Source organism: Hesperophylax consimilis, chromosome 5 (genome assembly GCF_061612785.1).
Source record: "Hesperophylax consimilis isolate HC1 chromosome 5, BYU_Hcon_1.0, whole genome shotgun sequence".
In the NCBI taxonomy this organism is placed as follows: domain Eukaryota; kingdom Metazoa; phylum Arthropoda; class Insecta; order Trichoptera; family Limnephilidae; genus Hesperophylax; species Hesperophylax consimilis.
The window spans coordinates 34585742-34610935 of NC_142840.1; the positions used below are offsets into that span (position 1 = coordinate 34585742).

At 33.7% G+C, this 25194-nt stretch overlaps 1 protein-coding gene across 1 annotated transcript in view; it reads right to left on the reverse strand.

Annotated features, from left to right (window-relative positions):
- Nucleotides 1-25194, reverse strand: part of LOC149423828 (paired box protein Pax-6-like) — a 74664-nt gene that overhangs the window by 40148 nt on the left and 9322 nt on the right. The window contains exon 2 of the mRNA XM_089632141.1: nt 7821-8012. Within this exon, the coding sequence (XP_089488267.1) occupies nt 7821-8012 (192 nt within the window). The remainder of the gene's footprint in view (nt 1-7820; nt 8013-25194) is intronic.

The window sequence follows — 25194 nt, forward strand, 5'->3', positions numbered from 1 at the left end:
TTTCAATAGAAATGTATGAACGCGTAAAGGAAACAACTTTTAAAAAATACAGTTTTATAGCTAAGATTATCTGTAACAGTTTCACATGTAATTTTTTTGCTTTCTTATCAAATTATTTAAAAAATTAAGTCAAAACCAGTTTTATGCTTGAAATCGAACGTTTCTAGACTCCGTTTGTCAATCGATTTTAATGCCTATTACCAAGAATATACACATTTTTGGCTTGTAACTTCCTCTTAAAAAGTAGATAAACATTAAGATTTCCTTCTGGAAAAGACCCCATTAGCATTGCTATCTCCCTTAAATATAGCAATTATTTGTATTATTCCGACATTGTTATTTATTGAAAGCCCTGTCTCTTCTAACCGCTTTGTACAGGTGAGTTCCATCCAAATAGAAACATATCATAAGTACCGGAGAAATGCAAATAGCGCCGTTGAACGTATTAATTAAGCGGGATATGGATGCCGGATACAAAGCGAGTCGGTGCTGAAACAATGGAGGCTATCGTTTAATTCGCCTTATCAGGGATCGGATAATCGGGGCTGCAGAGAAACAATGTATAGGATATTGGATACCGTTACAAATTCGGAAATCGCTCATTTCAGCATTTCATCATACATCGGTTTCGAGAGTGGACTTTTTTGGACCGTGAGAAGTAGCAGACCGGTTGAGAGGAGGGATATGGCGTAGAGAGGTAGAAGGAGCGCTGAGGAGGTTTTGTCCAAGAGAAAGAGAGATATGGGAATGCAAAACGTTTAATTATTCCGTTGAATATTTCAGATCTTATCAGGGCGTAAGTACACACGTAGTGGCGAGGTTTCAATTTCAATTGTTCGTAACGCATTATTAAATATTTAATTGTTACATTCATTTTAATCTATATAGATCAAAGCGCTGCTGCCTGTAACAAAATACGAACATTTTAAAATTGATCTTGATTTCAAATTAATATTTGGGAATTTATAGCATAAAACGGGAAGCCACAGATATCATCTTTAGATGTGTTGATATGTTGAACTTACGTAGTTTTTTTGTGATACAAATATAATAATTAATAATTTTATTACTATTAAATACACTTAATATGTACTTAATGTTATGATAATGCATGTAATAAACTTGTTATGCTAAAATTATGGTAAAATTGTGAGGCTGCACGGAGAAAAATGAGTACGGCTTTTTTTTCCAAGATACTGTCAAAAATGTGACTGCATTACTATTTCCTCGTAAAATGTTAGTCATTCAGAATATATTTGAACACGTTTTCCGAATAAATATAATCCGAATATATCCGAAGCGAAAATATTATTATTTTGTTTCCGACTTACTCATAACATATTCGTGCTTTACTGATAGTTTGTTATGAAATTTGTCAAACCATTCGTTATAGACCTCTAGTCCCGTTTTAAACAGGAAAACGAATAAATTAACAATATTTAAGTTTGCTCCGTGTGGTTAAAATTGAAGAGTACTTTTATAATTTTCCTCATTGATACAAGTTTTACAATTTTCTTTACAAAGCAGTAAAAATCTGAGCTTCTGGGTGGATTGGACCTTTGATTAACGAAAAGCGTACACAATGTGATTTTGTTGGCCGTTTATAATGTTCCTCAAAAATCAGATGTAAGATGATGCAAGATTGCTCTTCCTAAAGATACATCCATCTTTCTAAACCGTTTTAGTAGATAGCGAAACAAACGTCTCAATCATGACATGACGCCGAAATGCAGGGCCGTTGCAAGGAACATTACAAATTTGTACTCACTGTTTACAAGAGCGAGTTGATTTATTAAATAGAAAAATAAAATTAATAATATTGTAGACATAAACAATAAATAATAATAAAGCTAGTTAAATTAATTTCAACAAAAATAAAAAATTATGTTATTAAATAACGATGATGAAAAAATAAATATTTATAATGCGGAGGATTGCAACCATGTCTGCTTGTACTTATTACATTTTGTATTATACAAGTGCAGATTATTAAATTGTTAAAAAAGTTAATTGTAAGAAAATGGCCATGTTAGTTGAGTTTTTTTGTCCAGATTATAATCATTAAATTATTTTGTTTATTTCTTCAATAGTTGTAAAAATACTTTATGGCGTCATTTTAATAAATAAATTAAATACCTTGCTTACACCACTTTTAATCAATAATTATCAAATATTTTTAAAATAACCATGTCTTAAATTTATTTTTGCAAACATATTAATCAAATTGTATTTTTATTTTTGTAATTTATACCTACATCTTAGATACTCCTTGATTATTTTATGTTAAATTGTAAAAGTTTTCGATTTATGCATAAATGTGTTATTATTTATAAAAATCACTATATATAAATTTAATAATAAAGATTTTGTTATATTATTACTAATTAATCACCTTTTACTGTAAAATGTTTGTATAAATGTACTTATGTGTCGATACTTATCTATTTTTAAAATCGTTTATTTTAATTATCCTGACGAAGAAGTCATTGGCTTTGATACATGTAGATTATTATTAATTAAAAGTGGTGAAAACAAAGTTTTTCATTAACATATATTTTGTAAATGTTTACCAATGTCGTAGACCTCTTAAAAGGGAACATATCTTATCATTTTATCAATCAGTACAAATACTTTGCAAATTATTGAGTAATCAAATGTTGATTGAAAATGGATTCGTTGAAATTCAATCTCCAGAAATAGATCAAGGTAATTATTTTTACGAAGTTTCCATTCATTGTTCTTTTTGCAGAGAATCTAAAAGGTTCACTGAATACGGCTCTGCCTGTTCACTCTTACGGGTGATCTTTTCTGACATTTCCAGCAGAACAATGGAGCAGTTAATTCACCTGGGAGATGGACAGACGGAAGGAATGGAAATAATTTAATGGAAGTTAACGGCGCGGAAACACGTGTTGGCCATAATACGGGCCGCATAATAATTAGCATCTACTCCGCTCATACTTGCTTCCCGTAATATCCGCAAAAGCCCCGGCGATCGGCTACTTTGTACGAAATTTCCTAAATTATTTTCATCAAAATACATTTACAAAACTTGTTGAAAGACAAAGAGGACGCTTGCATAATCTTCTACTATTAGTTATGTGTGTTGCAGTTCAGTGGCGTGCAATTCACACAGGAACATGAGCACTGTTTACCCTACCGTACTCACTTAAAAATGTTATCATAATTAAATATATAAAAATATTGCAAGAAATCATAACGTGACAAAAGCAGGAACTAAGTACGTAAAATGAATCACTTAATAATGTCATTCAAATCCGGTTAATTCACCGGTCGGTGACTGAGTTTACATTGCGTTTGAGTTCCACCCAGGCGTCGTGTGTTCAATTCCTCGGCTGATTAAATTCTCCAACACAGCAATATTTTTCGCTTACTGTGGAGGTTGTGATGTTTTGAATATCCACAAAAATAAACGATAAATAATAAACGAACGTGCTCAAAAAAATTTTTTGTTTAGACAACGACGGAAGATTTATTGACAGACAGGCCTGGAGTAAACAGATTCCCACGGGAAAGGAGAGACCGGAGGGACAGTCGAGTTTTGAACTTGGGTGCATTGACAGCCCCGAGAAATGGATACAAATCAGAAGTGTTGTTTGAAATTACAGTTAATTATTGAATTCAAATGGTATTAGAGAATGTTGCGGAATATTGAATTAAAGTGAAAGATTATTGATCCGGTGTTTGTGTGAAGTGAAAGTGGTTCGACTCAGTGAGAGAACAATTAATAATAATGACAATAATAATAATTGGATAATTTGTAGAGCGCCGTTTTGTAAAAACCCACCTCAGGGGCGCCAGGTGTTGTGCAATCGCGATTGTGTTATAAAGTTGTGTTGATTTAAACGTGATTTCGTATACAGTTCGAACTAGATTGCTTGTCTTAAAAACATGAAAATAATAAAAATAATGATTGCGTTTTTAAAACAGAGTGAATGTACTTAAAGGCAGGAAGTGTTTAATCGGGCTAAGTTATTGATTTGGCGAGATGGCATTCTATCCACGGAGACCGAAAACCAGAGAATCAAATAGATTATTAACTGTGGGTTCGAATCCTAACAGATTAGGGAGGTACAATTTTATTTACAGGAATATTTAATTACCCTTTTATAAGCGTAGGGAGGAGGTCGAAAATTAAAGTGATTTAGCTATATAGTGTAACCAGGTAAGCTTCACGCTGAGAATGAGAGGTGACTAACTGGGTGAGTTTTATATTATTTATTAAATTTCAGAGGACCTTTTTAAAAGACGGATACAACCGAGGTACAGGAACTAAGTTTACGACACCTGCCGCCCAAATAATGTTATCATTAACAGGGATGTGCTAGGCGAACCGTCAATCAGCTGTGAGCGAGAGACGAGTCAACGACCTTTTCATATATAGGACGAGAGGCGCGGTGTACAGTCAGTCAAAGGGGAAGTTTTGCTAGCGTATGCCGTCCCAAATTGAAAGCGATCGGATGCAACCAGACGGAACAAAATGAAAACTTTTCTTCTGTTATTTGACTTTCTAATTTAATACTTTTCATCTATTGTTTGACTTTCTAAGTTACGAATTGGGATGCACAAAAACAAATCTAAAGTCAAAAGAGGGAGATGGTAATCTCCGAAATAAAACTACCAACCGAACAACTTTTCTCAACAGGTACCTTTCGAGAGGTAGGCAGCCTCTTTAAATTAAATGCAAAAATCAAACCAATTATCCGTTTATACCTACCTGAGAGGATAGGTATTCAGTAGGAGTTACCCATACCTAATACACGAGGATGCTAGTAACCTCATAAAATAATTACTAGAACCGAATATTAAAAAACAGACAGTCCTCATCCTAAATTTGGCATTTCGAGTAGACCTTACATATATCTCACATGATAATTGGCTGAATGGGTAGGCACACAACCTATCGTTAAAAAGCGGGCTAAATGTCGACAAGATCGTCGTGTGTTATCTATGTATTGACCTAGAAAGGGATGTAAATCCCCGACGGCGTGGGAGTTACAACGTTTTCTGGAGGTGGCACGTAACTTAGGACCTTGCGTGTCACATTTTCGCGACTAGATTCGTGACAAGGGATGTCATGGTTTTCCCCTTCTACACTCAGTAAAGTAGATTTTCCTGGAGGTGTTTGAGATTGGGGCAATTCTGAAATTGGTGATGAGACCTGGTTTTCTTTATTCTGGCGTGAAGGTTGCCGATTTGGAACAAGGGGAGACCCGGCCGGTTGTGATATCCAGACACGCAGATATCGATCGCCTTGCTCAAATTATCATCCATCAGTTTTGTTTGGTAAGAGGAGGAGTCAATCTTAGCTTGAAAAAAATTCATTTCCTTTCCTCTCCTTCCCCTCCCAAAATATATACATGGATGGCGCCGACAACTAACACCATAAACTTATCGTATGTATATCACATATATAAAATCTAACACTTTATTATATTCACATTACCCTACGATAGGTAGAATCGAGTAGCTAGTGGGGGGGGGAGCAGGCGACTTAGAAGATAAGGTTTATAAAATGGTTTTAAAACACAGCGGTAATGGATTCAACTCACTCTATCTCAAAAGAACCAAGGGATACCACACATACATAAATAACTAGGTTTCTAAACCGAGAAACAAAAACCCAACACAACGTTCGGTGAAGCCTTTTTATACTGAACCGTCACGTGAAATGAGTACGTTCAAGGTCGTACGTCACGTAGACAAACTAGGATGTACACACTTGAAGGGGTGTGTAATAAAGAAAAGACGGCAGGGAGGACCTTCCTACCCCGGATATATATATAACCAAAGCCTTATGGAAAAGTTACCTACGGGACTTAAGGAAAATTATCGTAGAAAGAAGAGAAGGAAAAGTTTGAAGTAAAAAGGGCAGATCATTACAAGGTAGTATGAGATTTTCAAATATTTTCAGGTTATTCGTAACCCGGGAATGTTTGATATTATTCTTTAAAAAAAAATTTGACACTAATCTACACAAAAAAATAATATCCATGCGAATTGTGCATTCAAGAGAAGACTCGTTTGTGTTAGTGTCGAAAAAGGCCGTGCTTTTAGTACAAATCACAAACACAGCAATCAGTGCCATATTTTGGTACCTCTATTAATTAGCACAGTTTTCCTATTGAAATAAATATCATATTATTATGTTGGCTTTCTTTCGTGCGATTTTTTTTAGATTAATTGTCTTGTAATATACATACATTAAGCGGTTTGGATTATTGATGTGGCCCAAATCCAACGGATATCGGATAAAGCTAGCAGCTTTGCCATTCTAAAGAAAACTTATCAGTGGTAAGTTTTTTAGTATCAATTATTTCGCTATTTTTCCAACTATCTACCTTGATAAAAACTCTGTGCATGTAAATGTATACGGCTTAGTGACTTTTTAGTTTCTTAACCCCCATAATTTTTTTCTGTTCTTCGGATTTTTTAATACATAAATAATTGGTAACCAATTCTAACCAGCATGTTTTAGGAAACCTTTAAAGATCTTCAATTTAAATAATAGAAAACTTAGCGTGTTATGTATGGAAGCCATGTTCCCATTTCTAAAATGCTTCCATTACGAATTCATTTGCAAAAATTCAAGTCTATAAAATGATTCGATCTAAATGAAGATAATGTAAATAAATCGATAGTGTTCAAGTATTAAAATATTAAAAAAAAGTCTCTCACGGGAAAGAAATAACATCTATAACCAGAAGGCAAACGATACGACTTAGACAGTGTTTATTCAAATTAATCTGATCATATGTAATCGAATTAAAGCATAGCCCGTAGCGTTCCGAACAAGCAGCCAGCGACCATCTACAGCACCACTGGTATCCTGGTAGCACAGAACTCATTGGGCCTTATTATAAATTGGGAAAAATCACGCTGTAATTATGATCGGAGAAAAATGTACGGCAATAATAATTATAGTGCCATAATTCCATTTTCCTATCTAATAAAACATCTGGGACTCTGAATAATAATATCTGTCCGAAATAATGAAATTCGGGGCATAAATCACCAGTGATCGGCCTCGTGAGACTTGTCTCGCGGCGGAATATGGATTCGTTGCATGGGAACGCCGAACAGACGTAGCCAAGGTGGTAATTAATATTATTTTCAAGTAGCCGAATGGTCGATAAGTATCTTAAGAGTCGTCGCCTCGTTTGCTATGGGGAATTATAAATTCAAATGTCCCAAGAACACTCGATACTTACTGGGGGAGGAGCCCAAAAAGCGGCCTGTAGAAAAATTCAAGCTTTTATTGGATTCGAACCACGTGAGGCACATAATTTAATTCGGAAGGCTGTGGGTGGGTGCTTTGGATTTAATTTTGACACAGGTTTTTATTGAAAATGGAATACCATTCAAAATTTCATATAAAATATATAATCGGTAGGTACCTACTTACTCGTATCTACTTGAATAAAAAACTTCGTAAATAAAACCGTTGTGTAACTTTTATTTCTGTTCAAAATAAATTTGCTATATAAATAAATTTTTAAAATATCGTCAATGGGTGAAACTATCAACGGTTTTTGTAATCTTTTGAATTTTGGCATAATTTAATTCAATACACAGCGACCACCATCAATAAAATACGGGAACAATGATTTATTTTTTTTAAAACTATAATTTTTTTTTACTAGCAAGCCAAGCACACAAGCCAATTATAAATACCTCTGCCACCGAGAGCTCTTTTACAACCACTTATTCTATTAAATTCGATGATATGAAGAGGCTATAATAGATCAATTGAAGTATTATGTGCCTAAACCGTCTAATCAAGAACTCAAAGACCTTACCCAATAGCTTGGTGACAGCCCCCTGTTGGGTGAGCATGTGCTGCGCCAGGTCGTAGTGGCGGAGCCCTAGCCTGGATAGCTCCAGCAGGCGGTGGTGCGAGATGAGGTTAGCGGCCAGGGGGGGCAGGCCCCCCAGGTGGCCCCCGCCCGAGTACAGCCCCGGCGCTCCGCCACCCGACGAAGATACTGAGACTGAAATTAAACAAAATAACGTTAATATATAGTACCTACTGATAAATATTAAAATAAATAAAGTTAATGGGTGAAAAATAACCACTTTTTCAATGTGAATACCGCACCAGAGTTCCAACTGTCTGTAGCTCGTGAAACGATAGCATCCCCATGTCGTGAGACTCAAGGTGAAGGAAATGGAGAAGAGGAAGGTGGGGAAGTACTTGGCCACTTAGATCTGGTGACCAAGCACGACTAAATACATTTCAAGCGACCTTTCAATTCTGAATGGTTTTATTACACCAGGGCGATACTGAGAGTATCTGAAACATGACGTAAATATACTTGGACAAGTATTTAATATCTCTGGTCTGTCTGACGCTTATGGGTTGGTGGTCGAAAGTCGTTTCGTAATTTGGCGACAGTGATTATAACGATTAGACATCGAACTGGTCTGTTAGGGTCAAATGAAGGTGAGATAGGTAGGTAGTACCTACCTACTAGGTACCTAAGGGGAAATAACATGTAAATTATGGAAGGAATTACATAAACGGTTTTCGCGATTATCCTTAACTTTTTTTAAACAGTGAACAAATTTTTTTTCTTCTATTTTTTTTTGATGATCCTTACAACTAATTACTAGGTACTTTCTATTAATATAAAGGTATGTATTTACCATCATTCTCATGGAAATTGTATTCAATATTAAGATTTTTTATGTACATTTAATCACCTTTAAATAGCTCCGTATTTTGCGTATCGCTGGTAAAGGTTATTCCTAATGCCATTTTTTGCTAGGTTTCAATCCTTACTCTACCGACAAGTATATGGACAAAATCCATTTTACTGTTTTGTTGGACTGGCATCCATTATTATTTTAATATTTTTTAAAGTAAATTTATATAATTTACACATTTCACTTAAATACATATATTTTTTAAATATTAAAAAAATTTGATTTGATAAAATAAAAAAAAAAACGCTTTGAGGCTTAAGAATAATAAAACACAAATTTAAAAAAAAATCTAAATTGCAGGCAAAGGAATTTTTTAAATAATTGTCAATGTTAATTTTTTGGAAACAAATGTGCGGTACTGAAAAGGTTAATTTTGCAAGATAGTAGCTCTATATTCGTTCTGATTACCTTATGTTTCATTTCACGGTAAATCTTTAGTCAACGTGATTTTAGTTCCCGTGCTTAGTTTTTGAAATTATAGCGCGGGTAACTTGTATTCAAATATGCATCAGAAATACGTTAGTCGCGCTTTATCCTACAAGTAGGTAGCCTGTACTTCTGACAAGCGATGACATCCTTACATATAGGTATACCTGCTTAGTTTATGTTGATAATATCAACAATATAGGACCTGACTAGATATAGCGTGTTTTAGTTCCAATATACCAATGATTAAAAGTTTAAAATTTCTTGTGGGTTCATGGTTTATTTACTTTCATAGACGGATTTTTTTTTTAACGCTGCATGATATAAAATCATCATTTAGGAAAAGTGACTATGAACACCTACATTTAATTTGTACATATTATAATTTGGGTTTTAAATCAATTTTATTTTAATTATCTAACGCAGAACCGTGAATAATCACGGGATATTACGTTACAAAATTAGCAAATAACGCTACCTTGAAAATGGAAAAAGCTCTAATCTTAAAAATATCGTGAAATCTGACTACTTGTCAAGATTAATCTTAACCCTCAGAAACTTATTTAAACAAAAGAAATACACAGTTCAATTGTAGAATAACAAATCTGTTAAAAAATATTATACTACAGGTAGGTACTTTAATGCTTGTCTGAATTCTTGTTACAGCAGTTACAATTTAATTTTTCCATTTTAATATCAATGCCAGTGAGTGTGTTGTGAAGCTAAAGGTAGTAAGGGGGGAAATACGGGTAAGAGGAAAGTTTCTGGCTATTAAGATCGGGCTAAAACAAACTTCAAATACGGCTAAAGCCATTTCAAGTAACGTTTTAATTCTGAATGTTGTTCGTTCACTAGGGCGATACTGAGAGTATCTTCTACTCTGGAAAATCAGGTACCTTTGCATTTCAACATTCTGTATAATGATTACTGATTACTTATTGATTTTTTTCAAATTCAGTGGTTCGATAATTGATAATTTCGTAGTACAGTAAAGTTGGATAGGCTCGGTATAAAAAATTGCTTATTTTTTCCTTGTGGGTAATCTGATGAGTTTTGCATTTCTTATCCTCTCAAAATCACTCACAGACAGACCAAAAATCTAAATTGGTATGTTTGATGATATCGGTAGTAAATATGTGCAAGCACACATTAACTTATCACCAGTATGGTACACATATGCAATCATTATTAAGTAGTTCTTTAAAAATAGAAGTGACTGGAATTTAATGTAGCACCTTTATTCATGATAAAGTGGTTATTATTTTTAATAAAAGGTCAGATTTGTATCTAAAGCTTCCTTAGTAGTGAAAGATAATTGAAACATAACATTGACGTGAAAAGGTATTAATACATTTTGAAACATTGTTAAGAAATCGTTGGTGTTAGTTATTCAATGTAAGGCTATTGCTTTCACAATTGCATTCCAATGTGTTTTTTTACGAATACCTCTACAAAACAGCACACTTATCTCAATAACATTGACATCGATACACGGTCACCACCGTCCCTTGCTGCCTGCTTACTCTGCTCAGTCATTAAAGTCTCGTAAGGAGCTTGCGCTTCGTCGCAACTCGCTGCATTAAAAGAATAATGAATCAAGAACGCATTCAGAATGTAGCCCCATATTCTAAATAGCTTAATTGAAGGCCCGCGACTGGGAAATAATTCACATAATGACATACGCGGGACCATAGTTACATAGTTCTATCAGCCAAGCAAAGTCAGAAGCCAGTAGACACCAGCGACCAGATTACGGGGAATTTTCAAGTAGACGCAATAAGAGTAAATTCAATGACTCGAGGTTCTTATTACCTTATGCCTTGTAGTTCAGCAGCTGGCTGATTACACTGATTCTAGCTTTTTGCAATCATTTCATGTCTTCTGTTACCCTGGTCTAGTCATTACTGATTATGGTGACAGTTGGACGGGCTTTAAATTAAAATACAAACCACTTTTTCTACAACGCTGCCAGCAGATTTTTTGCTACTCACCACTGCATAAGAATGCATCATCAATGAAAGAAAACATCAAATAACCTTGATGTTTTCTTTAAATTTTTAGGTTGATTCATCATACGGAATTTAAAATTGGGGACGTTCTGATACTTCCCAGTGTTCACTAATTGTAACGAAAGTAACATCAGAAACCTTATACATGCTTAAAGGTTAAATTTCTAAAACCATATTGATTATTGCTGTAAACTTTGAACTCCTAATTCCAAAACGATCAAATGTATTTGGAATTTCAAAAGTTTCTTTCTCCAAATTGCTCTAGTTTAATTGGTTAACTATTGCCAATCATGACGACAAAGCGGGAAGCTCTTAAGCTTTGAAATAAAGAATTAAAAATCCGGCGATGGCAACTCATTGACACGTTCATGGTTTTATTAATACGCATAATATTTTTATAATAAATGGTTTGAGAGTGGAAGAAACTTTATGTATTGACCACCATGCAGAATTTAGCTATCGAAAGTGATCAGATACTTTCTAACCTCCTTCCCTATGTCATCATCAAAAGACAACACGAATTAGGGGTTTGTATCACAGATCCACCGGATCCGTGCAGGACTCTCGATCGGCTTCGCAACAAATAAAATACAATGCAGAGTTTAGCAATTATTATTAAGAGGAAGCTACAAGCCAAAAATGTATATATTCTTAATATATATACCTTATATCGTAGGTAATAGGCATTAAAATTGCCTAACAAACGGAGTTTAGTAACGTTCGATTTCAAGCAAAAAACTGTTTTTTTTTATTTATTTTGTACGTAATTTTATAAGAAAGCAAAAAGTAAATCAAGTGAAACTGTCACAGATAATCTTAGCTATAACACTGTATTTTTAAAAATGTGTTTCCTTTATGCGTTCATACATTTCTATAAAAAAAAAATTTTTTTTTTGGTAGTTTGCATTTATATTTTCTATAGAGTAATTTATTCTTTTATTTGTAATATTTTCAAACGAAGCGATAGGAAAACCTTCAATTTATTTAAGGCATATTTTTTGGTATTCAAAATGTACACCAATTTGTTATAAAGATTAATCAAATTAATGATTTGGCATTAAGCTTCGCCTTAATCACAATATGTTGTAAATATAAACAACGCAATTAAATAAGTAAATAAATTGGTTAAAACAGTGCTGTCAAAAACATTACAATAGGCAATAAAGAAGTCGTAAAATAATATAAACACTTTTCAAAAACAAGTCTTAAAAATAAATAAAATTTATATACGATAATCCTGTACCCAAACAAGATTACCATACGATGCAACCTACGAACCTACCATTATTGAATTATTGATTCCGACGACGAAATTGAAAAAAATGATAACTCATTTTTAATCTCCGGCGTTCGAGTTTGGAATTGCTTATTGCTCATCAAAATATACAATTAGCCACCGCGATTAAGGAAAGAAATTACACGTTGTTTCAATTTCACTGTAGTTAAGGGCACTTATAAGGCGGTAAATTATCCCGCGTTCCGCCTTCACACCGTGAGCTTTGATCAAACGATCGCGGAAGATACGGGACGAGTATTACGGGAGGAACTTCAAGGAGGGTTCACCGGGTTTCGAAAAAAAAACACATGTAAACAAATTAAAACAGTTTACTCTATTTATTTATAAATACAGGGTCTGGCAATTGACATAACTATGTATTAAATCATGGTTGCTGTCATGATGCTGGTAATAACCAGAAGTCTTTGATTAAGATTCTTTTTTTAAAATAATAACGCTTCTAATAACCTGACCGATAATCTCCTATTACTACCAAAGAAAGCGGAATATTTTGCTTGTATCGTGATGAAGAACTTAGCCAGCCGAGGAATAGAACTAACGACAACAACTGGGTGGGACCCAGACGCGATTCCAACTCAGCTACATCTGTCGTTTGTGTATTTGACATCCATTGTAGGTATTATTACAAAAGTGTTTGGCACCATTCTGTACACTTTGAGCTTTTGTGCATTTGTATTCGTAAAAGTAAAATTTCAACGATTTTCGGGCGAATTAATATAAAAGTTTTTAATGTTTTATTTGTAAATCATATAATTTGTGATGTGAAATTAAATTTTAAAATAAAGCGATAACCTTGAAAACGTATTATTTTTATTTTTTATACCTATTACCGACCAGAAGACCATGCTACCACCGTAGCTTCTTCAGGGCAGTAAAATACATTAAAAAAGCTCAGCTGCGGAACGATTTGCCGGCCTCTCTGTTTCCTCCCTTCTGCAAAATGGGTGTCTTAAAGACCAATCTTCACCCCTTCTTCTTCTCAAATAGACCATTTACACAGCATCTTTAAAGAAAACTGTGGTGTATTAAAAAAAAATAGTTTTTTATTACACAGTAAAAAATTATACTGCCCTGAGGATGCTACTGTACTGGCAAAACCTTTTAAAATGTTAAATTAAGTTTTCAAATTATTAGGTTTTGTTATTTGATGATATTTCATTACTTCGTAAAGTACCTTGAAGAGATATTCTCAAAAGAAATTTGACAGTAAGTACCTAGGAAAATGGCTAGTTAAACAAACAAATAATGTGTATTTGACTTAAGTAATCAATCACTAATAACTAATCTTGATAATTGCAGTTTTCCAACAACGCAAAAAATAAAAACTTCGATTGTTGCTTCTGTTTTCAATTTAAGCCAAAAAAATCTTTTTTATTCATAATTCTATTGCCGCCATTGCCGGACCCAGTATTTAAGCTTTAAAAAAAACTTTTTCACACAGTATGTTTCTTTACCTTAAACACTTGATAATAATTGATGGAGTGTGAAGTGTTTGCCACGGGGGGCTCAATGCACACCGAGATGCTAATCGGAGCACATTAAGGGAGCTTCAGCCAAACGTATTAACATTTTTTGATAGCGCGTGTATCGTTTAATACCACAATCAACATTATAATTCGTGTTCAGTGAAAATGGCTAATTGTAGCAGACACCTGGAAGTCAGCTCGTGGGGGCGCGGCAATTAGCAGCGTTTAGATACGCGATCATTACACGATTAAACAACCATTAAAATAACATTGTGATATGGTGGTAAGAGTTATGACTTGAAATGATTTTGTGACGTGAGGAGGGAAGGACCCGTGAAGGTGATAAGATAATAGGGTAGTAAACTAGGGTATTTTTCATTAAAATGTATATGGAGAAAACTTACTGAAATGAAACTAACTGATATGTTAATGTTAATTTATTAAAAATCTGATCAAATTATTCGTTTTCCTGTTAAAAACGGGACTGGAGGCCAATAACAAATGATTTGAACATTTTTATAACAAACTATAACTAAAGAATATTTTATGAGGAAGTCGGAACACGTGTTCTTACAAATAATAATTTTTAAGCATCTCGTTTATTATATTTGTTCGGACAAGGCCACATGCGTGAACACATGCTCACATATATTCTGAACGACTAATATTATTAGGAAATGGTCAGGCAGTCACAATTTTGACATTATCTTGAAAAAGACGTACTTACTCATTTGTAACACATTTTTTTTGTCTATGCTTATTAGATTTCTTGTGCGTTTACTGAAGATTTTCAAGGTTTGTATTACGTACAAATTAAATATCCACTAAAATAGTTATCAACATTAGTTTGTTTATTATATGATCAAATCATGCTAAATGAATTTATACATTTATAAATGATATATTTATAGATGATGAACTGCCAAACGACTCGTCCTTACCACACACTCTTAGCTTCACTCATATTCATACATCGTATCATACCCTTCTGTTATTCTGACTCTTGACATGGCCCTACTCAAAAATTTGATTAACTTGATCATGCAATGTCACCGACTTCTTCTACTGTCATAATATATTCCCCATATACTCATTTCATTGGTTATTCTCTACATGCACTAAATGCCCTGCCAAACCATTTAGGTACGTCTTTCTTAATCTTACTTATTCAACGTACATGGTTTTACCACACATTTGCCTCAGATATCTCATTCCGTCTACTTCCATCCTTCCTTTGCCAGTGCCATGCCTCACTGTTATACATCAGCGTTGGTATCAGCACTGCATCATTGGCTGCTCGCAATGATTACTTCCAATCCCCTTATGACTTATGTTTTAAAGGTGCAAGAAATCGATTTTTTATGTGAATACCGCACCAGACTGCCAATCCAACTGCTAATCCAACACAACCGTCTGGAGCCAGTGGGACTATGGCCTCCTCAATTGGTGTATATCGTGAGGCTGAAGGTAGTGGGGAGAAGAAGGAGATGGGAAAGAGAAAGGTGGAGGAATACCTGGCTATTCAGATCTGGTCATCAAACACAACTAAAGCCAATACAAGCAACGTTTCAATTATGAATGGTGGTCTTACTCCATGGCGATATTGAGAGTACCTTCCACTCTGGAACGTGCCGCAAATATTCGAGAATGGAATTAATAGAAATTAAATTTTAAATTATAAGTGTCAGTGTAGAACTAAATATTCTTTTAGAGACCGTCGTCCAATAGTGGTTGTATTTATAGCTGATGATCAAAAAAACTTCATAAATATTTAGAAAAATTTGAATTTGCAGAATTTTAATCGGATTGTAAATTTTTTTTTGAAAACCACGATAAAAATTCAACACTCCTAATACGGAGTCAATAAAAGGCATAATGAATTGAAATGGATTCCTGTCCCAAAGTTAGAAATGCCCCAACGGTAGCAGCTCCTGCAAATGAAGGCAGACAGGACAGAGCAGCTGTTGGCAGTTTGGCCGCGAGTGACAAGAAAGCCTTGAGCTATTATGAGTGTTCTCTATTTGGTAGATAATGCTGTGTTGTTGGTATAAAATAATAGCTCTGTATAGTGTGTATTATATTCTTGTATGATGTGTGCTGTATTCCTATGTGTTCTGTAATGTTGTGTGATGTTTGTTTTGTATTAGTTCTGTGTGATATTGTGACGCGTGGTAACCGAACCAGCGACGCACCTTGCCAAATGCAAATGCAACTCCACTCTAAAAACAACTCGCCGTTATGTCGGGACTTCATTATCGATTGTTTTAAAGGCTCACCCTCGCGGCGGTAGAAAGGATATTTTTTTCCCGAGTTCGTGACGTGGAAACGATTGATTATTCCTGCTGTCGTACGAAAATAAATAGGCTTCTGTGTGTTTGTAGAGGGTGTTAATTAGGTGGGTCAAACGTTTTTGTCTACGAATAATACTTATTTATTAAAAAAATATATATTTTGATCGCCCTTTATCTAAAAGTTTTAAAGGGTTGTTGTAACAGAAAAAACATTTTTTTTAAATGATTCCTTTTTCAAAGTTCAAAAACAACCGAATGCGTTAAATATTTTGTTGAAACAACTTTTAAATTTAATAATTAAGTTGAAAAATGCTATTTTAAAGACTTTCTGAAGATTTTTCTAATTTCCTAAACTTGGTTACAGAAAATATTTTTTCAGGAATGATGAGGAATGATTTTCTAGAAGCTCTTTATCTCAGTATTCCCAAATCATATTAAAAAGTTGAAACCTTATCACTAGCTCACACATGATGACCAAAATGACTAAAGGATTTGATGATAATATTTTTGAGTTTGTTTTTTTTAAATTCTAGATGAAGGTGCCAACCTTTTAACCAATTAGATCTATATTATTATGGCTTTAAATTACTGGAAGTAGACATAGAAGAGCAAGTAACTATTTTACGATATTCGGATGAAGTCGTTGAGATGCGTTCTACATCGCCCATCGGGATGGTTTATATTTATAGAGGAACATGGCCTTCGGAGCAATGGGAGTATTAACATTATTGTGATTGAGCTTTACAGCTTCTCATAAAGTTACATTAGCAAGTCATTACGAGATGAATACTGCTTGACAACCAGGTAGTAAAAAAACTGTAAAATGCAAGGCAGTAAAATCATTTGCAAAGTCCGTAGATCGGAGCATGTCCAGATTAAGCGATTTCGGTGGAGTGATTCAGAACACGCGATTCTTCAATAGGTACCTAGGTACTAGGAATATGCGCTGCAAGTATTGGCCAGTCTTATTTAATCAATGGCTGCAAGTAATCAAACCAAAATACAAGATGCGCAAAAAGCTAAACCCATTTTGAGGAAGGATGCTAGGGGATTCTTGTGGTAGAAAATTTCAGTCAGATAAAGCAACATATGACTTAAATTTTTTTTTTAAATCTTTGTAATCTTTGAACTACCAAATGCTACTTAAAGTTTTTGTCTTTGTTTTTATTTTCTGTTTTTGTTTATGTATTTTGTTACAGATGACACTTATAAACTTCACTTTGACTTTGGTTCAAGATTTTGCTTATGATAGCCTGCGATAAGCGAGCCCTAAGGGTCTGAGACAGAGGTGTGAAATCGTCGGATCACGACAATAGAAAGAATGTATTGGAGCCAGGAAGGAGTCTGAAAGGGTCGAGAGGATGCACTAGGTGGCATGAAAGGCTGCTAGGTGACTGGAGAGACTAAGGTAAACTAGGATGAGGTGATTTTGCACAGCGGTGCTGCCAAGGTCTGTTATCTATGTGAGGATATTGTGTCGGCGCTCTTTATTGGCAGCAGACACATGTCAGCGCTATATTAGCGGCGGACACATGCCTGAACGGATGACGAGCCTCGTGCTGGCACAGTTGGTGGACGGGGTAGTCTCTCTCCCTGCAGCAGCTGGTACAGTTCCTTCGCTACCTAGGACTCTTGCAGCAGAGTCTCCATCTTCTGTCTTCGTCGAGCGTCACAGCGGTGCTGCCAAGGTTTGTTGTCTATGTGAGGATGTTGTGTCAGCGCTCTTTATTGGCAGCAGACACATGTCAGCGCTATATTGGCGGCAGACACATGCCTGAACGGATGACGAACCTCGTGCTGGCACAGTTGGTCTAAATAACAAATGTAGATCCTAGGAAATAAATTGTACAGCGCCCTTGAGGTGATTTTTCACAAAAACGGCGCTATACAAATTATCCAATTATTATTATTATTATTATTATTAAATTACTAAAACTCAAGATTCTGCGTAAGGCTTTAAAATTTAACAATTTCGAAAAATCATTAAAAATAATTTTAAATTTATTTTATTTTATTACCGGTATACAAAAAAAAAAAATATTTCAAAAAATAACGTTAATCCTCGAATTTGGCATTCAAATTTTGGATAACTCTTTGTCAATGCGCGCGCGATGTTGGATGATCTGATTCGCTTTAATTTGGTGTAAAGTGGCTGGTTTATTTAAGTTTAGTATAACCAAATAACATCTAATATAACAGACTAAAAAAATAAGGAGGTGTCAAATCTGTGCGGCGGTAGAGACATAAGATTTTGCCTCTTCGCGAAGTTTGTTAGGGAACATGTCCATTACTAGCTATATAGACACATTGGATGTATGGCAGGTTGCGCCATTTTTATAACATTAGATATTTAGGTGTGTAAAATTTCATAAAATGACATAAAAAAAACGACAAAACATCATTCTTCAATATAAAAAAAAGCCAGCGCGAACTCAAGTGTCTTGTGTTGTGTAATTCTGTGGTCGATTAGGTTAGGAGTGTATCGAAAGGGAAGCTATAGAGATGTGAATTACCCTGCATGGGGTGTGGGAGAGACGTGAAGAGGTGGAAGGAAGAGGGAGGAGTTGAAATAGGGAACGTGAAAAGGCATAAGAGAGGTAATAATAAATTTTCATCCCCATTCGATACACTATACCGGTGACTAAGAAGCCAATTTTTGAAAGGGCGAATGTGACTATGAAGAAGCAAGGAATCATACCAAAATTTATACACCAGTATAGCTATAGTGTTGGTTAGGTAAAAAAATGTATCAGATACGAAATGTGTGTATTTTTTACCGGCAGTACCTGAATGAAAACCTAGAATATATAGTAAAATTATTATGCGAGTAAACGTCCTACATATATTTTGAACAGTTCCCATCAAAATCTTAATAATTTTTATTGATTTTTTTTTTCAACCTAAAAGTTTGATGTAAAAAATATTAGTAAATTTCATCAAAATATTCCCTGTCGCTCTTTGGTTTGAAATTAGTAAGCAAATAGAAGGTCAGCCTCATTCGTATTTATCTCACCTCATTTGCTTTAAGGGCACGACTTTTTAATCACGGACTGCTACAAAAATAAAAATGATTTGCTAATTACGGTAGATACCAAACAATAATATTATTATGTAATTTATAAAAAAATAGTTCATTTATAAATTATATGATAATATTATGAAATTTACAAAAAAAAACTCAAAAATATAAAACGAAAACTTTAAAAATTAAAAACTTATTTAAAATGAACTTAAATTCACACAAAATTTGATTTCGTTCATGATATAGACAACCGAAAATATTATTTTATAGAGACTTTTTTCTTTTGTTTTTTCGGATACACATTGTGATTGAAAACTTTCAAATTTTTTTTAGGAAACATAAGATTTTGGAGTTATAGTATCTGGAATATTCAGGGAATAATAACATTTCATTTGCCTCTTTTCAAAAGCCCTTGTGAATAAAAATGTTCATTAGTTTCTCCACCTGTCCACGTTCTTCTGGTAATTTAAGCGACGGGCGACAGTTTAGCAAGAGATTTCGATCACCGGGCGGTCCGAAAAAATCGCATCCATCTTTCTGAACGCGACCGCCGTCTACGGATATCCTCTGTCGGTATACCTGAAGGCTTCGTACGCGCTTCGAAATTATAATAATATATATACTTCACCTATGAATTACACAAAGGTATCCCACTGATTTCATGAGGGGGGTATCGTTGACATTGAAACACATTATATTTTATAAGGTTTTATGGGTTCATGATTTTAATGATAACGATTTCGTTTTGTAGACTGACAGATTTTTTTATGATTAATTAATTATTACAGTAAACTTATATCCTTTTACGTTTTATAAAGTCCACGTTAATATATGTTCCGTTTTTATATATATTATTTTCATAAAGTTCACTTATTTCAGTTACCTATAGAAATTGTTTGAATACGTATCGCAGTAATCTGTTTTATAGTATTTGTAATAAGTCGGTTAGTAAAAGGATCAGTTTTATGGTTAATCCCTATACTATACCTAACTATAGTTTACCTGACTATTCCTAACTACAGTTGGCAAGGATGCACCTATTCATGGGACTAAAATTAAAAAAGAAGAAAAAATAAGTATTTAATGTTCAAGCTTTGTGGCTGCGTGGTTTTAATCAAAATTCTGCGTAGTTGAAAAAATTAATGAGCTTCAGTGTAAAATTGGTTCAATAGAAAAATGTCACTGTTTTTTTTTATTCTCTAAAAAACATGAAAAATGATTTAAAATGTGCGATTTTCGATTTGCCGCCAAAACGACATGCTCGTTTTTATTCGTGAATATGGCAGCTTTGACTTCACGCAGGACAACGTAAGTGACAGCCGTCTTACCTGCCAGTGGCGTTTTGTACGTCATAATAACGTTGTAGTCAGTTGGATCCGTTTCGGAGTATGTGGTTTTAGATCGTTTTACAAATTAATAGTTATGAATTACACATTTAAAAAATTACACATTTTTAGTACAATGGTCAGAATAAGAAAAAATAAACATTAAACCTTCCATACATTTTTTAACGGTGTTAATAGTTTGTTATTTTTAATGTTAAACTAATGTTTATAAGACAAGGTTTTTTTATGGATAGCACAAAGGATAATTATTAAAAGCAATAATTATTCACCTGAAATACCCATACAAATAGAAAATATCTACCGAATAAATAAAGTTGGTTGTTTACAGGTCAAAAATGTAATAAGCAATAATTTTTGATTGAAATAGAAATACATATTGAGTTATTTGGCGAGTTTGGAATAAGCTGACGTCGCTTAGTGGTTTAGAAAAGTTGACCGGTAATCTGAAAGCTGCGAGTTCTTTTCCCGTTGGAGGCATTTATTTTTTCTCGGTGGATATTATATATTTGTGTGGGTATTTCAGGTGAATAAATATTGCTTATGATAATTTGTTTTATATTTTGCGACTTTACCTAGAATTCACTGTAGTGGAGTATTATATATTTATAGATGTTGAAAGATTCCTAAGAAAACATATTGGACTACATTGTAATGTGGGTGGCAGAATTGAAAAGGTGACTGTCATCCGAAATTAAATCGGGAGCTTATGATGTCTTTTTATAAGACTCTTCCCTTTGTATATGAATATTATGATTGCCGCGTTTAGTGATAATAAATCTTTGACGTTTCGGGCCGACAGGTTGTGATGGGACTCGATACGGCGGAGTTGTTTGTTTAGCGGCAGGTGAAAGATGTCGCGGTCACCCTATATCCCGCCATGTCAGATGCGTGACGCGGGCGGTGTTATAGATAAATCAAAAATAAAAGACACGCATCAATTTTGTGGGGAAAAAAACAATGTTCATTCTAAATTTAAAAAAATACCATAGCCTCAATTCAGTAGAGGCTAGTAAATAATATAAGTAAAAGTGCAAGTTGGTAGTAATATTCACAGGTACGATTATTTTTATGTAGGTAATTTTTAAACATTCCCTTTTTATAAAAAATATCTTAAGCAAATAACAAATTATGTTTGTAAGTTAAAACTAGTTTTTGCGTTTCTATCGGGATGATCAAATTAAATTGGTTTCGATTTTGATTGTGACTAAACATATCGCTCGCTTTAAAAAAACAAATCTTTGTAAAGTACTGGCACAGTTTTAATTATGATCATGTGTGATTGCATTCCTTATACAAATTTTACCCAGTTTTTGCAACAAATACATAAATGATGGGATGTATTTGACAATAATTTGAAATCAATATAGTTCAAAAGCCATGCCCAACCTATTTCTACATAGTTAACAACAATTTTAAACACTTTTGTTTTTATTAATAGTAATATTGATTTGGTGGATACTGGTAGATTACGTATTTTTAGATTTTCTCATGTGATTTTTATTTTTATTACTCATTGCAATTTCTCAAAAAGATGTAATACAATGTGTAACAACTCTCTGGACATTTAAATAAATAAATAGGTAAATAACGAAATTTCAATTTCGTTATTTACCTATTTATTTCAAATTTTCAATATATATCATACTATTATTCTGTGTGTGTTTTTGATGTTGTTGTTGTTGTTGTTGTTGGCATTATTGTCGTTTTTTGAGGTTTCTGATCAAAGAAGACACAATGAATTCCGAACTTAATCACTAAATCACTTGCTAACATTTTACAACTCTTATGAAATTACTTCAAAGTAATAAAATATCTTTCCCGTTTCCTGTAGAAAGTTCATTCATCTAAATTAAATAAAAACCACATTACTTATTATTATTGCTGTCCGAAATATTTTGTCTGATGTTGTCGACAAGCCTTGACAATGCGCGACTTCTCAAAGGCCGTCATGTCACAGAGGCGACAAAAACCTCGCACGGAGGTGAAACGCATCCAAAGTGTACAAGTCGATTTGTCTAAAATGCAATGTTTTTACTCCTCGGCCGAGTCACCGGCAGTTGCTGCGCCCCATCAATAATTCATCAGAGCTATTCAATTGCTGGAAGTTAATGTTATTAGTCCCCAGACAATGATGCGGACTGTTGCAGGTTGACTGTTGACTGTGCTTCTACTAGCCGCCTCTGCGTAGTTATGTGCTACTGGTCCTTGTGCATTCTGAAGCGTAGGAATGAGAAGTCATAATACTATGATTGGGTATAATAATTGAAATGAATTGTTGTCAGGTGTAGTCATCCATTTGGCATCATGCTGAAAACGGATTAATATTTTAAAATATTTATATGTGTACCTTCGTACATTCGCCAATCTTACTTCTTTTTCCATTTCATTCTCATACATACATTTTAAAGAGGTTACAATTTACGTAAACAATATACAGAATATGTTACTAATCAGTAACTGAATGAAAATAATAGTTTTTTTTGAGAAAACACAGATAAAAGTAGTAATAAACATGACAATAAGAAAACATTAATAGGAAAATTCGCCTGCATCCTAACCATTTCTCACAGTAACATAGCAACTGATACAAAAAATAACAATAATAAACCTTTACAAATAGTACAAATTAAATTAAATTATATTTGGTTTGGATTGAACAGGTTTTGGAAAAATTGTGTAGATACCTTTACTTTTTATACAATCTGTGATGTGTTTTTTTTAAATTTTTATTTACGTATTCGTCAATTATCAGAAGGTTGTTTCCAAGTAGGTGTCGTGCAGTTTTACAGTTTAATGTAATGATAATTAAATTTTGAGGTTATACTTCTAGGTACAGTCGTAATGCGTAGGGACCGCCTTTTTTCATTAGAATTTAAATTATTAATTTACTGTTGGAATATTTATTCTTTACCGAAATGCTCTATTTACTACGTTGGTACTACATCTGCAAATCTGTAACTGTATTTAGGTGGGCGAAAGATTATAAAAGTAATTTATTTTGTTTATTTACAAATGAATTATTTGTAAAATCTATAACTCCCATGAAAAAAAAACGTTTTCTGCCACCCGCAATTGACATGAGTAAAAAAAATATTTTTGTTTAATACTTTTTTGAAGAAACATGCATTACCTAAATTCAAGGAGATTATCTCCTTCACTTTGGATGATTTGTCATACAACGATTAAACTATCTTTAACGTTGCTTTATCAATTATTATCGATGAACAAAATATGATAACCTCTGATCAATAAACATAAAATACTGTGTCGTCAATATCCATGTTTTTACTGAACATGTATGTAGCCATATGGCAAAAGAATCGTCCCAGTATCACTGCTTACCCATGTAGCATTACCACATGCACCTCGAACTGGAATGGACGGAATCTGGTTTTTCTGATCTCAGCGAAGTGATGGGGTTGTCATGCGCACAGCATCTCAACATTGTCACAACATCATAGCAGCGCCGGGGCTACTGGGCCTTGTGTATGCTTAGTATGAAGGCAAAAACTCAATGTTTGCGTCCTGTATCGAACGATTTTTTGACGAGGTTACGAAACAAGGATGTCATGAGAATCGTCTAATCAGATATTGTAATTGAATTAAAACGTATTTAACTTTGTTCATTAAAGAAAATACTTCTTTGTATTTTCGTGAACAAGTTACAAAATATAATTAAATTAAGAGTTATAGTGATTTATGTTTAGGGAACCAAAGGGTTGGCCAAAGAAAGAGGTAGCAAAACACGGCATAAAACCCCATTTAATCACTATAATACTTAAATCATAACCGAATAAAAAGTTATTTTGTTTTCAATATCTTAATTATAATTTACACATTGTGTTAAATAGTTTCGTTTATAACTAACACTTCCCAGACAGTATTATTATAAAAGTTAGAGTAAAGTAAATGTATTTACTTAAGTTATTTTAAAGTAATACTGTCTTGAATAAAGTTTGTTATAACCGAAACAAGATGACACATTCCATAAATTCCAATAAAATCATTGAATACAATATAACTTTACCATTAAAAGTTATTTTGAAAATAGAATAGGTTGCCTAGTAACACATTTAAGTTTGAAAGTTATATGATTTATCCGAAGAAATTTATTTTTATTTTTATGAGTTTGAAAATGAACAGACTGAGGCTTCAAGTTACCTGCAGTTGGTTCATTTCACAAAATTTAATGCGCCCTTGAGATTGAGACGACGTTATTATTTTAATAAATAGACAAAGTTTATCAAAATCTACACAATCAGGTGGGTTCGCTGAACTTCTATATTACAACAAGTTTGTAATATGATCTATCCAAGGACGTAATAATCAGTTAAGTGTTACTGATAAACGTTGAAAAATGAGTATTGCTGATTTATTAAAATCCGGTTAAAAACGGGTTGCAGGCTGATTCCTGTTAAACTTTTAGTACATTTCTAATAAATTGGAACACGGGTGTATGCACCTTCATTTGTGCTGATAATTCCGACATAGCGGTAATGTATTCGTGTTTTAATGAAAGTTTATTAGGGAACTTATCAATTCAATCCTGTTTTTAACCGATTACAATTAATTGAAGATATTCTTAATAAGTGAGCATTAGTTAAAAAAAT